The sequence below is a fragment of the Podarcis filfolensis genome (genome assembly GCF_964270895.1).
Source record: "Podarcis filfolensis genome assembly, chromosome: 9".
Classification (NCBI taxonomy): domain Eukaryota; kingdom Metazoa; phylum Chordata; class Lepidosauria; order Squamata; family Lacertidae; genus Podarcis; species Podarcis filfolensis.
The window spans coordinates 4,296,792-4,314,921 of NC_139610.1; the positions used below are offsets into that span (position 1 = coordinate 4,296,792).

General features: G+C 45.4%; 2 protein-coding genes across 9 annotated transcripts in view; both read left to right on the forward strand.

Annotated features, from left to right (window-relative positions):
- The window catches only part of C1QTNF7 (C1q and TNF related 7), a 46,746-nt gene extending 42,406 nt beyond the window's left edge, over positions 1-4,340 (forward strand). For 5 of the 6 annotated variants that reach the window (XM_083630749.1, XM_083630750.1, XM_083630747.1 and 2 more), the window contains 2 exons: positions 2,435-2,680; positions 3,312-4,340. In XM_083630749.1, the coding sequence (XP_083486875.1) occupies positions 2,443-2,680; positions 3,312-3,943 (870 nt within the window). In that variant the 5' untranslated portion in view covers positions 2,435-2,442 and the 3' untranslated portion in view covers positions 3,944-4,340. Of the gene's footprint in view, positions 1-1,921; positions 2,096-2,434; positions 2,681-3,311 lie in introns of all 6 variants that reach the window. The other variant, XM_083630748.1, reaches the window with a different exon arrangement.
- Positions 4,341-12,362: 8,022 nt separating this feature from the next.
- Positions 12,363-18,130, forward strand: part of CC2D2A (coiled-coil and C2 domain containing 2A) — a 52,309-nt gene continuing 46,541 nt past the window's right edge. The window contains exons 1-2 of one of the 3 annotated variants that reach the window (XM_083630055.1): positions 12,363-12,557; positions 13,533-13,622. In XM_083630055.1, the coding sequence (XP_083486181.1) occupies positions 13,592-13,622 (31 nt within the window). In that variant the 5' untranslated portion in view covers positions 12,363-12,557; positions 13,533-13,591. The remainder of the gene's footprint in view (positions 12,558-13,532; positions 13,623-18,130) is intronic. The other 2 variants (XM_083630054.1, XM_083630056.1) reach the window with 2 other exon arrangements.

Genomic DNA, 18,130 nt, shown 5'->3' on the forward strand with positions numbered 1-18,130 from the left:
CAGAGCAGCGCACGGAAACACCGTTTACCTTCCCACCGGAGCAGTACCTATTTATCTACTTGCACTTTGACGTGCTTTCGAACTGCTAGGTTAGCAGGAGCAGGAACCGAGCAACGGGAGTTCACCCCATCGCGGGGATTTTCCTTAGGATGTCCCTATTTTCAGTGAACGGTATGGTGTTATCCGACCCCTGAACCATCTGAAGGCAATCCTGTATAGGGAAGGGTGTTTTTTATGTTTAATGTTTTATTATGTTTTTATACATGTTGTAAGCTGCCCTGGGCGACTGGGGCAACACAGCAAGATGTGTGGGGTATAAATAGCAAAATGATCATTATGGAATGGGGCGTTCCTATTTGCAGCCAGTGGCGTAGCGTGGGTTGTCAGCACCCGGGGCAAGGCAAGTAATTTGCGCCCCCTAAACCGTGGATTTGCGCCCCCTAACCCGTGGATTTGCGCCCCCTAACCCATGCATTTGCCCTAACCCCAGATGTTGCGCCCGGTGCGGCCGGCCCCCCCTGCACCCCCCACGCTACGCCACTGTTTGCAGCAGATAAATGTTGGAGAGTATGTGATGATGGTGGTGATAGGTTCATGTCTGAACATATTCACAACAGTATTTCTTAGCTTTTCTACTGTAATGGTACAGTACACATGAACACACAACCACAGAGGCAGACTCTGGGGCTAAATTGATGTCTATGAAAAGTATGTGGTCTCATCAAGGCCAACTGGTTTAGGTAACGGTAAAGGTAATGGACCCCTGGACGGTTAAGTCCAGTCAAAGGCGTCTATGGGGTTGTGGCGCTCATCTCACTTTAAGGCTGTGGGAGCTGGCGTTTGTCCAGACAGTTTTCTGGGTCATGTGGTCAGCACGACTAAACGGAGCGCACAGAAATGCCATTTACCTTCCCGCTGCAGCGGTACCTATTTATCTACTTGCACTGGTGTGCTTTCGAACTGCTAGGTTGGCAGGAGCTGGGACAGAGCAACGAGAGCTCACCACCGTCATGGGGATTCGAACCACTGACCTTCTGAACCGCAAGCCCAAGAGGCTCAGTGGTTTAGACCACAGCGCCACCTACATGGCCTCAGTGAATTGTATAGAAGTTATTATGCAGAAGGTTGCTCTACAAGCTGTTCAGCATTTCTCCAAGTTGATCCTTGACAGATTGTGTTGGCTCTAGTAACCGGTGTGTATTTTGTAATGTTTTTGCTGGCACATACATTAATTATTTTAGTGTCAATTTTACAGAAAGAAAAGGAAAACAATGAAAACAACGTCCAGCTACATTCATATTTCTGTATTTCATCTTGGCATCATGTACAAAATGCAGGCAAAATGCCACCTCTTGCTTTGGCAAAGTTTGCAAGGCGTCTGATTGCTCTGTCTTAGGGCCGAGCTGGATGTGTGCAGGAAGATGCTTAGCTGAGGACCCCGCTACACCCTAACAGCTGCAGAGCAGTGGGCAGGGTGTAGTTTGCAGCAGAAGAAAGCAGTGTGGGGCAGGGCTACACAGGCCCGGCAGCAGAGTCAAGCAACTGGTTTCAGGCAGCATCATGGAGCATAGACAGGAATTGGTGTCTGAACGGTACAGCAAGAATAGAGGCCATATGGTGTGGAAGGGTGCCACTTGACTCCAGTTTAGGCAGCAAAATCTCTTGGGCCAGCCCCGAAGTCTTCCACAACCCTCCTGCCACCATGTTATTTATGGGTTCCTAAAATGGAAATGGTTTACTTGTGTTTTGCAGATTGCCAGATGACTTAACACAGATTTTCTGTCAATTTTCTGTTCCCTGCCATCCCATCCTTTTGCTGTATAGCATTGCCAGGCATAACCTTCTCTTCCAAAAGTAAAAGCTGGCATAAATTAATTGGTTGTCACAAGCCACATAGTCATACACATGTAATGTTTTTCAGGAGCAGAGCTGTCAAATCTTTTTTCTTAATGCAAGATATATATTTTCGCAAGAGCACCGGGGGAAATTGCCCATGGAAAATAACGCTTTTAAGGTTGAGGCCCAAATTGCCTGCCAAGCAAATACAGTAGGTGGGCCTCCTGCAACTGCACATAATTTGGTCTTCTAAAATAAGGTATGCTGTTGAGATTGGCATAGTATATTTAGTGTTTTTTTCTGCCTGAAACAAAGTCTATTGGTAAGATGCTTACAGCCTAAGCTTTAGCGCATTTACTTAGAAGGAATTGCTTAGAAATTAATTATTTTCATAAAACCATCAAGGAGAACCCTAACTGATGGAACATAAAGATGTACATAATTTGTGTATTTTGATATGTGTGCACCTAAAATGTGTTGTTATATACCTATATGTGTGTATAAATGCACATATTTTAAACAAGTGCCCATCAACTACTGTTAAAGTTTGAATTAAATAAGATGAATTGATTGTCTGCACATTTTGCATTTTTTTCAGCACCAGAAATGTTTGTGTTGTTCTGTGTCACAAGTTTGGCCTTCTGTACAAGTGGGCAGCCTCTTCTCAGCCAGTTTAAAGGCGAGCATTATTCCACAAGATACGTATGTAGCATACCTGGGTTGCCAGGTGCTGCAGGTCTTCCTGGAGATAATGGATTACCTGGGCCTCACGGGCGCATTGGGATCCCGGGACGAGATGGCCGAGATGGCAGGAAGGGAGAAAGGGGCGAGAAAGGCAATCCAGGTACTGAATATTCATTCTCTTCTTTCTTTCTTTCTTTCTTTAAAAAACAAAACTCTATCAAAAGCATTTTATAATACTGAGTCGTATTCAGCTAAGTTTTACTCAATGTAATCACAGGGAAATTATTGAGCCTGGCTAGGTTAGGTTCATTTATTTCAGTAGGTCTACTCTGAGTTGAATACCACCCATAGATTCCAATGCCAGCCCTGTAAAATGCTTTATTGGAAGTATTCAGTACTACATAATTCAAATTTGTTTAATTTTGTATTGATTGTAAGGAGTTCATTGCATTTGTTCCATTCATTTGATTCTACTTGATGCAGCTCTTAACTAGCTCTCTTGGAAATGAATATTTTAAATTTTAAAAACAGGCAAGATTCACATTGTATACTTTGATAGCCCATGTATTTTGGTGGAGACAGTGGGAGTCCTGCTATCAGAGAAATATATTCCTTGGACAAATAAAGGAAGAGAATTCTTTAAAGCTATATTGCCCCTGGCTGTGCGCTTCATTTGTATCTAATAATCCTGGATTATTTGTGTGCTTAATAATAACCGGATGCTAGCCAACTAAGTCACATATTAGAGCCTTTGAAAACAATGGATTTAAGTGACTTTCTTCTCTTTTAAGGTTTAAGAGGAAAGACTGGCCCTGTAGGACCAGCTGGGGAGAAAGGAGACCAAGGAGAAGCTGGCAAAAAAGGACCCACCGGGTCAGGAGGTGGTAAAGGCAGCGTGGGTCCCGTGGGTCCCGTTGGTCCCAAGGGGGAGAAAGGAGACAGAGGGAAGCCAGGTTTACCAGGAACCTGCAAGTGTGGGCAAATAGTACTGAAATCCGCCTTTTCTGTTGGGATCACGACGAGTTACCCGGAGGAAAGGCTGCCAATTGTTTTCAACAAAGTCCTTTTCAATGAAGGAGGGCATTACAACCCTTCGAACGGGAAGTTCATATGCGCCATCCCAGGGATCTATTATTTCTCCTATGACATCACTTTGGCAAACAAACACCTGGCCATTGGCCTGGTCCACAATGGGAAGTTCCGGATAAAGACCTTTGACGCCAACACAGGGAACCACGATGTTGCCTCCGGGTCCACCGTGATGTACCTTCAGCCGGAGGACGAGGTCTGGCTTGAGATCTTCTACACGGATCAGAACGGCCTCTTTGCCGATCCCACGTGGGCAGACAGCCTGTTTTCAGGATTCCTCCTGTATGTTGATACAGACTATCTTGACTCCCTATCAGATGAAGATGAACTGTGAGGCTGGAGATAAGCGGCCTCCAGGTGAACACAATACAATGAACAGGATCTGGCCTGCGCTGTTACTGAGACAAATCAAGGAAGGATTTGTGTTTTGCTGATGAGGCCTCCAAAGCAGAAGACTTCTCCTGCAGTAACAGATGCTGTCTGCTGCTGCTTTTACTAAGCAGATGGTTCTACTAAGTTGATGTACATAACAGTCCTCTCAGAAACCATGCTTATAATATTTAAGCAAATGTATGATAATGTACATGCAGTTTTATATAAAAGATGTTGAGTAAATGGCTGGATTACTATTGCTGTAAAGCTAAATATAAATGGTATCTGTGGTAAATACTTTTATGGTTCAAGGGAGGTAAGTGTTAATAAAGTAATGCAATAAAAAATTGTAAATGCAATTATACTGCTGTTCACTCTTTGAAATGATTTGACCACAGTCAAGACTTGGGAAAGTGTGCAAGCTGATTCCTGTATGCCTTCCCTCCACCTTAATTGCCACCCTGTGTTGCAAATAGGAATGGAATTTTCTGGGAAAACTCAAAGCCAAATGTATCCACACAGTTTTTTTTTCAAATTCCCATACTGAGCCTTAATCTCATCAAGCAGCTAAAATTACAAACAATTCCACGCATAATATATGTGTGTTTATAAAGGCCAGGTTTCCTAAGTTAAGCTGCACATAAGCATATAATATTAAAAGGTAAAAAAGGTAAAGGAACCCTGGACGGTTAAGTCCAGTCAAAGACGACTCTGGGGTTGCAGCGCTCTTCTTGCTTTCAGGCCGAGGGAGCCAGCGTTTCTCCACAGACAGCTTTCCAGGTCATGTGTAGCACTTGAATAAACCACTTCTGGTGCAACGGGACACCGTGACGGAAACCAGAGTGCACAGAAATGCTGTTTACCTTTCCGCCACAGCAGTACATATTTATCTACTTGCACTGGTGTGCTTTTGAACTGCTAGATTGGCAGGAGCTGGGACAGAGCAACAGGTGCTCATCCTGTTGCTGGGATTTGAACCGCCAACCTTCCGATTGGCAAACCCAAGAGGCTCGGTGGTTTAGACCACAGCGCCACCTGCATCCCTGCATATATTATACATAAGAACATAAGACGAGCCTGCTGGAGCAGACCAATGGCCCATCCAGTCCAGCATTCTGTTCTTACAGTATCCAACTAGATGCTTGAATCTGCCACTGGTTCAAGACGGGGTGATGCACCACTTCAATGCCTTAACCGCCACATGATGCTGAGGGTGCTCAGCGCAGCCAGATTAAATGCATTGCTGGCCAGCAGGGTATGAAAGCAGACAGTGCCTGGCCAACCAGTGAGACCCTGACCAGAAATAAGGGCTTCTGATTTGCCCACTTGAAGTTAAGGTTTTGTCAGGCAGTTACCCAGCAGACCAGCCACAACGTGATCTCTAACCACCCGGGGATGGCTGCTAGGGGAAAAGGGGGAGGCCGTAAACATGGCCCACCCAGGAAAGGGGGTGAGCGGCCATTGCTGAGCCTCCTTACCCAATTGCACTCCCATTTTTTCATCCCTGCTTATAATACATTTTCATAGCAGCTACTTCCAAATTGATCGTCAAAGTGATAACATGGCAAAAGGCAAAAATAATTCATTAATTCCAGCTGTGCTCCTGCCTCTAAGTGCAGCTACTCAACCTCTGTATTAACAGCCACATAAAGCTAAAATGAAGTGTGGACTCACAAGTGTCTTAGCCACACCTATGACTGAAATTGAGTCACTAATATACGTAGCGGGAAAGACAGATGTTACCCTTTAACGGGGTCATGACAGCAATGGAAAAGTGAGTTCAGTTTCCTTAGATTTCCCCATGTGGATTATGTATTTTCAACTGCTGAATAATATTGGCATGCATTTCCTTAAACAAGAAACATCTTAATCATTGCTCTTGTAGGTACTGGCAAAAACTGCTTAGGAATATGGGTGTTAGAGACACACACAGCGTGCCCCACAGCTACCGCCCATATTCAGCCCGACCATGTTTACCTCAGCGTGGCTGGCATGAGGAGAAGACACATCTTCCATCACAGGCTGAGCCAATTCCAACTGCTCAGCGCCTCTCCCTTGCCTCAGGAGGGCTTTGGCATGGACTCTCTCGTACGGCACCAGGGAAGAAGGAGGATCACAGCCTGAATGGTCCTGGTCCCACATGTTCCTCTACCAGATTTCAGCATGAAGCAGCTCCAGTGAGTAACAGCTACAGAAATAAGCAACAAATATAGAATAAACAATGAGTAGCAACTATAGAATAAACAGCACATCCCCAACTTCGTAGCTTTTCTTGAAATACACACAATGGTGATTTACAACAATGGTTTGTTTGAAAGCCCGGCAATTTATTTTTCACTATTTGGTAACAAATATGGGTCGCAACTGACCCCTTTAGATAGAGAGCATGCACAAATCACTGCAGGTTTTTCTGCTTGCTCTTGCTCCCCACCATCATTCTGCAACCCATTTGATTTATAGCTGAATGCTGAGACAGGAGCCTGTCTTGCCCCTCCTGGTGGCAGAACACAGTCTCTGGCCTCTCCAAGTAAGGCAAGGAAACACTGCAGCCTGAAACAACTGTGTCAGTATATAGACAACAGTCAGCAGCAGGACGAACCTTTACAGTGGTACCTGAGGTTACATACACTTCAGGTTACAGACTCCGCTAACCCAGAAATAGTACCTCGGGTTAAGAACTTTGCTTCAGGATAAGAACAGAAATTGTGCTCCAGCGGCGCAGCAACAGCGGGAGGCCCCATTACCTAAAGTGGTGCCTCAGGTTAAGAACAAGAACAGCTTCAGGTTAAGAACGGACCTCCAGAACAAATTAAGTTCTTAACCTGAGGTACCACTTCAATCTGACTCACAGTGGGGCAGCTTTGAATGTTTACATTTTCTTTCTTTAAAAGAAATTTAAAATGCTGTGTGTGTGTGTGTGTGTGTGTGCGCGCGCGCATTCATTCAATGTTATGTACATTTGTTTTATTGCTCTTTAGCATTCATTTTTAAATATTAAAGAGACTTCTTTGGGAAGTGAGTTAGTGACCTGACTTGTTTCCCACAAGCCACTGCTGTGTACAACAGCTTTTGCTGCAAAGCACGTATTTCCAAGAGAATTACATCAAAGTTCTATGAAAAACTTATTTTCTTCAAATTTAGAAACTTCAGGGAGGAACAAAAATATAAATAAAATTATTGGGCACACTGAATTCTTCCCTCCCCCAACTGCACAGCTAGGCATGAAGAAGATGTAGAAGAGATAAGCAACTCTCATTATTCACAGGTATTCCATGGCAGATACAGAAAAGCTCCTCAGAAAATATCAATACTGACAAAATAACAGCAAGATTGCTTGAGTGTGTGCTTTCTGATGGTGCCTGTGGCATAGCATGGGTTGCCAGTGCCCAGGGCTGTGCGGAGGGGGAGGGAGGGAGGGAGGAAAATGGACGGGGCATGCTGTCCTCCACCACCCCGCATTCCCAGCTGTCAATAAAGGTAAAAGAACACATTTCTAGCATTTCATAGAATCAGAATTATAGTGTTGGAAGGGACCCTCCCAAGGGCCATCTAGTGCAACCCCATGCAATGCAGGAATCTCAGCCAAAGCATCCATGACAGATAGCCATCCAACCTCTGCTTAAAAACTGATGGACTTTTGGTATCAGACAAAATGAGTGGGAGCTATTCTGAGTGCCTTTCCTTGTCACCTGAAAAATCCTTCCAGGTGTTCAGGGCCTTTGTACTAGGGTTGGGGAAGGCTGGGAAGCTGTGGCTCTCTACAGCTTCCATCATCCTGACCACTGGCCATGGCTGGCTGGGAGTTGGGAGCCCAACAACATATTGATGGCCACAGGGTCCCTCACGCCAGTTTTGTACCACCAGTGGCAAGTTCCTGGTCTCTCCTCATGTCTGTTTGCACAGTTAAAACACTTTTCTTCTAGCTGGTAAGTGGTGCTGGCAAGTGTCCATGCTACACCATTCATTCCAAAATGCTGCCTGGCAGTTGAAGAGTCTGCAGTCGGAACTATTCACATCTGATGGGGCCTGTGGCATAGCATGGATTGCCAGCGCCCGGGGCTCTGCAGAGGGGGAGGGAGCAAAACGGATGGAGCATGCATGCTTATTCAACTGCCTAATGATGTCCATGACACCTAGGAGATAGCAGCTGCAGAGATAAGAAGAGTCATTCCTATTTCTGGGGAGGGCACTTCCTGGTTTGCATGGAAAAGCCATTTTCAATGGAGCCTGTGATGGAAGCGCACAGCTCTATTGAGGCAGCACCGGGTGTTGAAATTTTGTGCCCCTAATAATTTTGCGCCTGGGGCAACTGCCCCAGTGGCCCTCCACGCCCCATGCTGGATAGCGCCCAAGAACACTTCCATAGCCATTTGGGAACTGCACAACTCTGGCAGTGTAAAGGAAGGAGATCTAGAACATGTGCAAGGAATCTGAAAAACAAAATTCATGCCAAGAGCAAAAGTGATGCTTGTGATAAGGAGAGTGAGGCCACAAGTAGACATGATGTGGGAGATTGCCTGTCTGATACTATCGGTCACAGGGGGAACCTGTAGATATTATACTGGTATCTATATTATTTCTAAAAGAGCAAAAGTAGCTGTGTTGGCCAAATTCCACAGTAGGTCAATACCATTATTAAATTAGCCAAAATATTGCAAAATAGTGAGCAAGCTCCCCGTAACGCTTCATAAGGCTAGTTTACCTCCCCCTGAAAAAAGTTCTGAAAAGTTTCCAAGTATATTCATTAGGTTATAGTGGCTGTCAAGACATAAAACCTGTTTACATAAGGGAATGTGAACTAATGCTGTGCTCTAAAATACCCATCAACATGACTGGCTACTATGAAGTGCCCATTGGACCTTCTGTTCCCTGGTAGAGGCTGAGCACATTTTATTGTAGGATATAGGAAAAGTGTCTTGAGTGTGTGTACATTACGGCCTTGCTTCCCATTTTCAATGAAATCAAACATTTAAAAAACAACAACACCACCACTTTGTGGCAGTAACAGATTTAGCATTTGATACATCTTTAATATGCAGCATGGGTTTATTTATATTTTAGTGAGAAATTTGGTGAATCAATAAATGGTAACTGTGGCTTAATGTAGAGCATCCAGTTCATTTTTATAAATCTGTTCCAGAAGGTGATAAATTTGACTCAATAGGCCATTAATCTGAAACCCTAGGTGATAAATATGGCTAGGAAAGCCATCTATCTGAGTCAATAGGTTATATATCACCTACTGAACTGCATCTGCCCTGTCTTATTTAATAGTTATATCTTTCCCTTTGAGTAATTTATCTTTTCAAGAAACAATTTATTGCTTGCTGTTTAAATTCAGCATGTAGGACATTTATTGAAGGAAGCGTACACGTTTCAGTAGCGTGCAATCTGCCACGTGTGATTTTTAGAAGCATCTCATGCACACCTCACATTAGACTGAGTGCTTTAGGGATGGTCTTTCCGTGAGACATTTTTACTTGTTTTGTTACACACTTTTGACTTGCCATCCATCATCTGTAGAACAAAACGTTAGTTTATAAAGTAAATTAAAATCAGAGCTATTGAGAAATGTAATCTAGTGTACTTTATTGCTTTTTTTTTAACTGAACTTGTTGATAGTAAATCACTTTCAGCTGCTAGAGGGTGCTAAATCCCATTGATTTGACCAAAGTCCAGTTCCTCAATTAGCTCTTTGCAATAGCCATATGTAAATTAGCCAAGGTGTAGTGCAGTGTTAGGAATAGACTCCTCTCGGGAGGAAAACTCACTTGGTAGAGCCACCTCTCTCATGGAATTTCTGATTGCGTTCCACTGTATTCTTGCACATAAGAGAATGGCTGCTGTTTTGCCATATAGGATAATTCTAAAAAAAAGACTGCTGCATTTGCAGACACCATTACAGAGGCAGCAAAGTACTGTATATTCATGACTCTGCCAGTGGATGGTCTCATGTGTGCAAGCACAGTATATCTTTAAGAACAGACTGCACAAATATTTACTGCATTCCTCTATTTAATGCACACAAATATTTATTGCACGTATATCCCAGCTGTCATAATGGGAGTCAGTGAATCATAGAATCATAGAACTGTAGAGCTGGAAAGGACCAGTGGGGTCATCTAGTCCAACCCAAAATGCAGGAACCTTTTCGTCCAACATGGGGCAGAAACCCACAACCTTCATGCTCTCCTGACTGAGCTCTCCCACATAGTTGGCAGCCTGTTGGGCCAGAGAGATCTAGGTTTTTAAATCCCTGCCCATCCACAAAGCTTAAAAGGTGACCTTGGGCCAGTTACACTATCAGTATTACCTGCCCCACATGCTTGTTGTGAGGACACAGAATAAATTAAATCATAAAGCAGCAGCAGCAGCAGCAGCGAAAGGGCACTCTGCTTCTGACGTGGCTGGCAGCAGTCCTCGACTTTGCACAAGTCTCTGGGATCCTGTTTCACATATCCTGCCAACTCTTTATCCTCATAGCACTGACATGAACATTGGGCTTTGCCATCACTCCCTGAAGCGGTCTGCCAAATGTGACAGATCTTTCCTTAGCTGAGAAGGAGAAGAACTGGAAGAAGATATTCCATAAACAGAGTTGCCAACTTCTTATACTAACAGGGCTCTTGTGCCAGCAGAAATTCCCACTTCTGTTGGGACTAGATTTTTGTCTGCTTGGATTTTTGTCTGCTACACGGTACTTAATGCCACACAAATTGTATAGCAGTGGCAATCCCAAAGATGAAAACTAGGATAGCTGGTGATATCTATTTTTCTTTAATTTCAAACATTTAGATCTGATAATAGATTATATACAAAAAGGAGGTTGTGACTGGAAAATGTACCGTTGTCATCCTCTTCTGTGGCAAAAGAGAGAGCTCTTATTTTACCTGAAAAACTGTTGTTGTTGCTGTTGTTATTTTATTTAAAGACATTTTGGACAAATGCATGCAAGTCACAATGCTTTGGCATGCAACTAAGTACTGAATGTGGCCTAGGAAAGGGTACAAGGGGGCAATTTTATACTGCTCTTTGAAGAACTGAGTATTTTCTTTGGGGGATTTTTTTGGTTGAAAACCTAAATTTCAGCAACCTGCAACATGGATTGATCTCAATTTTTTAGATTAATTATGGCCTCACAACTCTATTGCGCCCACTGTCCTGCAAACGGTGTTGGCAAGAGTCTGGTGCTGATGACGCCAGTGTTGCAGGTTTGATCCCTGGATGGGGCAGCTGCATATTCCTGCATTGCAGGAGGCTGGACCAGATGATCCTCAGGGTCTACTCCAACTCTAAAATTCTATGATTCTTAGAGTGTGGAGGATTGCAGCCTTATTTATTTTTACATGGAAGAAGGGCTTTGTCTGGACAGGGCTGAAGGAACAACGGCTGACTCACTTGTGCCCAGTCACTGCCGCTGTAAAATGTTGGTTTTCTCCGTTGAGTCCTGCATTGCAGGGGGCTGGACTAGATGACCCTCGGAGCTCCTTCCAACTCCAGGATTCTGATTCTAGAGTTCGCAGGGTATGGGAAACAGGAGGATCCCAGAGGACTGCAGAGTGCAAAGACTGCTGCCAGCCAGGTTAAAGCAGCCTGTCCCTTCATATGATTTCATGCATAGGAGCCAACTAGGGGTCTTTGGCCCCCCAATAAAATATGTGACACCCCTCCCCCCCCCCCCCGCAAGTTGATGGGTGTTATGTACTGAGTTGAATAGGATACAAAATGCAGCAGTCTGATTGGTCCTAGAACAATGCAGCAGTATGACTGGTCTGCAGGAGCCACCCAATCCCGCTCCAGATGGAAGTGAATCCACAACCTGATTGGCCTACAGGAGAATTCCGGAATTAGCCAATCACGTGCAGCCCATTGTGTAAATAATGTATATAAAGCAGATTCTTTGAGGGGACTTTCATTCCTCTTCACCACTATGAGCGGAATAAAGAGCATGAAATCCACTCTCAACTCAATGGCCATTGCCATTCAAATGATGTGCATGGGCTGCATCTTGTGATCAACTGTGGGGGTTTTAATATCCTGTTGGGAGCCACCCAGAGTGGCTGGGGAAACGGAGCCAGATGGGCGGGGTATATTATTATTATTATTGAAGTTTGCACCCTGATTTCATATGATTTCAAAGGGCAGCTCCCGCCCCAATCCCAGGGGGCAGATATCTGAAAACCCCAGCGACCGACACGCCCGGAGGTCTCCGCCTCCCTTTCCCCCCTTGCATTTCTACCCCCCTGCAGAGGAACTCTGCGACGCGAGGTTCTGGGGGCGTCTCTGGACGACGGAGACACCCCCCCCCCCGGCCCGGCCCGTCCCTTGCCCGGCGGCGCGCTGCCCTGGGGCCGAGAGGCAGGCGCCCCAGACCCCGCCAACGAGGGGAGGAGCTCGGCGCCGGAGAGCCGAAGCGCGCAGCCGCCGCAGGAGGCCCGGCGTCTCCGGCCCGCCCCGCCGTCTCCGGGGGAACGGCGGGCCGCGCCACGGAGTCGGGCGCGCGCTTCCTCCGGTCTTGCGCGGCCAGGGGGGCCGCCAGAAAGGAGGGGCCCCGTCCGGCCTCGGAGGGGCCAAAGGTATGTGCAAAAAGGAGAGGGGGGCGCAGAGGAGAAGCGGCTGGGAAGCCGAGTGCATTTCTCCGTTGGGACGCCTTCCTCGGGCGGCGGCCTGTGGCATTTCTGGGCAAAAGCCCGACCTGCGAATGGCGTCTCACAGCAGCAGCAATCGGCGAGGATGTTCCCGGCCATTCACGTGCCAGCCTGCGAACCCGGGCGCAGGGGCGCCGGCTTGAATAAAGCGCTTTGGACCTGCCCCGCATCATCGACGCAAGACGCGGTGCGCACACACCGTTTGAATGGCAGTGCCCATCAACTCGGAGTTGGTTCTTGTGCACAGTGACTCTTCTGAAATTCGAGATTAACCCCATTGTGCCACTCTTATACCGTAAAGTTGTTCCAAAGGATTATTTCGAAGACACCCTCCCCTATCTGTTCTCTGGTTTATGCCAACTAGCCAGTGGCGTAGCGTGGGGGGTGCAGGGGGGGCCGGCCGCACCGGGCGCAACATCTGGGGTTAGGGCAAATCCATGGGTTAGGGGGCGCAAATCCACGGGTTAGGGGGCGCAAATCCACAGGTTATGGGGGCGCAAATTACTTGCCTTGCCCCGGGTGCTGACAACCCACGCTACGCCACTGCAACTAGCTGCAGTTTATCATAAATGTCTCAACCTGAGCCCTAAACTGTAGTTACTACTACATTTAGATAAGGAACTTGAGAACCCTCTCTGGCAAGCCCAGCCACTTGCTGCTCGTTCACGTACATAGAATAAAGCGTTCAAGCGAGATGCTCCTGGAATGAGCGGTGCATGGATGTGCGTGCACTAGTGAAAAGCAGCCACACACACATTTATTTCTTGTGTCATTGGGAAAGCCATCTTCCACCTGGGTCACCTAGAAGCCACCCATTGTTGCTTAGCAATGGGATCTCTAACCCTTTCTCACTTGCACTCCTTCTCCCCCCCCCCCACTTTTTTCCCCAATCTGACTTGTAAGCTGCAGAGAGAAGACAAGCAGTGCCTAAGAGATAGGAGGCTGAGTGAGAGGGACACACTATGGCAACTACCAGTGACCGGTCACCACGCAGTAAGTGCTCCAATCATTTGGGACTGAGGGGTGGAGAGCGGCCTGTCCTTCCCTTGACTCATCTGCAGGAGTGGGCCTTGTTGAGCACGGATCACATTTGCCTGCCAGTACAAGAGGGGAATCAGTTCTGTTGGCTCAGCAGAAATTAACCACACACTTTAGCTACTTTGTGACTAAAAATCAGCTATCTCAAAAAGGAAGATGAAAATAACTACAGTACAGTGGTACCTCGCAAGACGAAATTAATTCGCTCCGCGAGTCTTTTTGTCTTGCGAGTTTTTCGTCTTGCAAAGCACGATCAAGTCGCAACTGCACCTCTTCAAGCGGTTTTAAGAAAAAGGAAACAAACTCGCAAGACGTTTTCGTCTTGCGAAGCAAGCCCATAGGGGAATTCGTCTTGCAAAGCAACTCAAAAAACGAGAAACTCTTTCGTCTTGCGAGTTTTTTGTCTTCCGAGGCATTCGTCTTGCGAGGTACCACTGTAATACATCCACGAACATCTGCCTCGTCTAGTGTCCATTCTGGAGAACGTCCATGGCAAACCCGGAAGAACCAGAACGGGTTACTTCCGGGTTTGCCACTCACGCATGTGCAGAAGTGCTGAATTGCACATGCGCAGAAGCGCAAACCGCTCCGCTCGCATGTGCAGACGCAGCGCTTTGCCCTACGTCCTTTTCAGCTAGCGCCCGGGGCTCCGGAACGGATCCCGGTCACAAAACAAGGTACGACTGTCTTTTGTGTGCGTGCGTTTTGTTTTGCTACTTTTGTAAGTAATAAAGTTGCACTCTTTCAAGCTTTTCTCTTTGATGCAGCCACAAGGACTAAAATCCTTTTCATAAGATGAAATTGGTAGCAGTTACTTCCTATTGCATGATTCTTATCTAAAGTACAGGGAAGAGAGCTTTCTAAATTGTAATGTAATTGTGTGCCACATGTTTATAGTCCTGGGTTGTTGAGCTGAACTCTGCAGAGCCTTTTCAAATATTTATATATTCTGTAGGAGAGGGAACTAAATAATTTAACTGTTCCCCACCTCCGTATGAAATACCCCAAAATTCAGTTGAGTGTGGCTTATGTTCATTCTAGGTTAATGAACATAACCTGCCATATCAGACTGAAGCCCAAGTTAGCTCGGTGTTTTGGGTCAAGAAGTGGTTTCCCCCCAAATGCCTCTGAGAAGTTCACAAACAGGGCGTGTTATTCTCAGCTCATCCTTCTTTATCCCCCCATCACAGGTTACTTATAGCGAGAGTAGACATTCCATTTACCTAATATTGTCATAGTTCTATTAATTTATCTATTTTAAATATAAAATGCTGCCTTAAGTTAGTTACTTCGTGTATATCTTTGATAACTGGATGGTTTGAGCTGTTCAACATTATGCAGAGCCCTGCATAATTCAAAAGCCTGCATGCACTACCAGTGTTAAGTCACTGGAATATATACAATCATCATTCCTTGCCAGTGTCCCTGTGCTGTCCACTGTGGCAGTTCGGACAGAGGGGTATGGTGCTGCATACCAAGGTGTGAAAGAAAATGAGGTGGGAAAGCAGAACAGGAAGCTTAAGGGCTGTGCTCTCTTGTGCTTCTGTTATGCTGCTTCCATCATGATTCCATCACGCTGAGCAGAGTGCAGATGCAAGCCCTTAGTGGACCAAATGACAGCAAGGCTAAAAAGAAGCAACTTGCTTCCCTTCAGCTCAAGGTCTTATGGGGAGTGGGAAAGTGTATTGTTCCCAAACCCCTGTCAGATGACTCCTGCTCTGAGGATCGGGCTCAGGATGATCTGGACCCTCCAGAAACTTAGGAACAACCCAGAACAAGAGCCAAGGAGCAGCCATGACCCTCAGAAGGACCCTTCCTGCAGAAAGGGAGCTGAGCGTCTGACGCAGGGGCAGAACAAGCCCTTAGCCCCAGGAGTGGTGGCAGCTCTGGTCAGAAGCAGCTCTGCTTGTGGAGTAAAGGGCTACTCAGGAGTAGGTCCCTCAACATGTGAAGGACTCTCTGCAGAAAGCTCTAAGAGGCAGCAGCTGGGCCCAGGATATAATTCTGGAGCTCTGGTTTAGAAGCCTCAGTGGGAGAGTTCTGATCATGACCTCTGTTTACCTGGCCCTTGAACTGCCCCTTGCCTGAATCCTTCTTAGATCTGCTTGCCTGAAATCGGACCTTGGTGAAGTTCCTTTGGAGAGGGATGGAAATAGTTTGGGATTTTAGGAGTAGGTCAAGAATGGACAGTAGAATATAGCAGGTTGAAAGGGACCACGTGATCCACAGGGACCTAGGTTTTGTGCATATGCCCTCACCCACAAATATTCCCGCCCAGATTATTCCCACCCTCTAGTGCGCTCCAAGCAGAAACAAGCACTGAACTGCAATACAATTAGACTGGATGTATTCTGATCCTGTGTATTAAGTATGTATTTTCCTTGCTAAAATGAATTTTTCAGGAAACCCACATTGGTGTCTGTGCAGGCAAGAATGCTGATTTGCTATTCTCACAGATGCTATGACATATATGAGATTAGGAATCCCTGCTTTCTACCTGAAAGTAGATCACGTGCATAGCTAGAAGAAGGTTCCTTTTAAGATGGCACTATGTAACTTGATCTTTTAAAACATATATTCAGTGTGCAACATGTCCTCACTAAATCTCTCTGCATTCTGATCTCTGCCTTCTCATGAGCGCTTTTACTCTGATTCTGGTTCCTTCCCCCACTGAATAGCTGTAACTTAATCATAATTGTTCTTGAAGGTTGGGGATCTGCTGTCGCCCATTTTTTAAACAGTCTTGATGAAACGCTGAGATTATTCTCAAAACTTTTCTTTTTCTTTTTCTTTTTTTTGTAGAGGGGTGGTGAGGAGGAATTGTGGCATGTCCAGAACTTACTCAATGTCCCTAGGAGCCACTCAGTGTAATATTTATTTTGTTATCCTCATTCCCCGTCTGACAATGTGTATTTAAAATCACATCCATAGAATGACTAACAATTGCAACAAGATACTTTCTTTTCCCTTTGAGTATTGTTCAACAGTTTCCTTAGCCTTTTTAAAGGCTAAAATCCCTTGGCAAAAATCTTTCATTTCCCTTTTGTTTAATCTTTGCAGTCTCTTGGATTCAGAACTACCATTTTAATTCCAAGGCACTGGCAGTATTTTAATCCCCTAATCAAGCAGACTAATAGTGAATAGAAAACAGCTGTGAATAATGAGGAAAAGGTGTTTTAGGAGACGTTAAAGATTTGACATTTATTCCCATGACAAATGCAGGAAGATGAAAACATTGTGGAGTTCATTCTCTATTTCTAGTGCTGTTGTTAAGATGGCCACAGGGGTCGTGCCTCAGTACATTTTTATGAGCCGTGGGGGTTTTAGGAGTCTGCACAAGTTCACACACAAGGAGCAGTATCTGTATTTAGTCTGTCAGATACAAATCTTGATCGTAGTCCTTGATTTTTATTTTAATGAAAGGAGAAATGTTGGCCTGTTCCTTTCCTAGCTTCAAGTGTTACACCAGTGTGGTGTAGTGGTTAAGAGCGGTAGTCTCATAATCTGGTGAACTGGGTTCGATTCCCTGCTTCTCCACCTGCAGCTGCTGGGTGACCCTGGGCCAGTCACACTTCTCTGAAGTCTCTCAGCCCCACTCTTTGTTGTGGGGGAGGAAGGGAAAGGAGAATGTTAGCCGCTTGGAGACTCCTTCGGGTAGTGATAAAGTGGGATATCAAATCCAAACTCCTCTTCTTCTTCTCTATTGCTGTAAAGAAAACTGTCCCTGAACAGCCTCTCCTCATTTGTATTCCTTACATTATTGTTGCACACAGACATTCTTTCACAAAAGCGTGAGGAAAGAAGTTAAGAGTGGATTTTGTAAGAAGTCTTCTTTTCCCACCCACTGCCTGTTGCAAAATGGCCTGAGGATCCCACTGCCCTTGAATACATTTCATGCAGGCATTTATCAAAAGATCCCAGAGTACAACATTAAGATCATAATGTATGCACCATAATAATAAAAACATAATATGCAGCATAATAATAACATAATCATAATAACAGCCCCCCCAGCATTTAACAGGCCATAGATTATTTCAATGGCTGAGGGCTTGGGTAAAGAGGAATATTTTCACCTGCCATCTAAAGACATGTAACGATGGCAAGCCTCTCTGGGGAGAGCATTTCACAGATGGGGAGCCACTGCAGAAAAGGCCCACTCTCATGTTGTACAAAGTTAATGTTCATGTTAATTTCATTCCTACCCAATTTTGCCTCTGGCCCAGGCCACCACTGGCATGTAAACCTCCCACCAGGAAAGTAGTGTGATTTGGAATCAGTTTACTGGGATAGATGGGATAGATGTTGTCTGATCCAACAATGCAGTTATTAAGTTCTGTTTGTATTCTCTGTTTTGATAGAGCAGAACCTACCAGCTAGATTGGTTAATGTACAGTCTTACTGAGAGCCTTGATTGCTAAACTATAAGATTTCCATAATAAAGCATGTTTTTTCTTAACCTT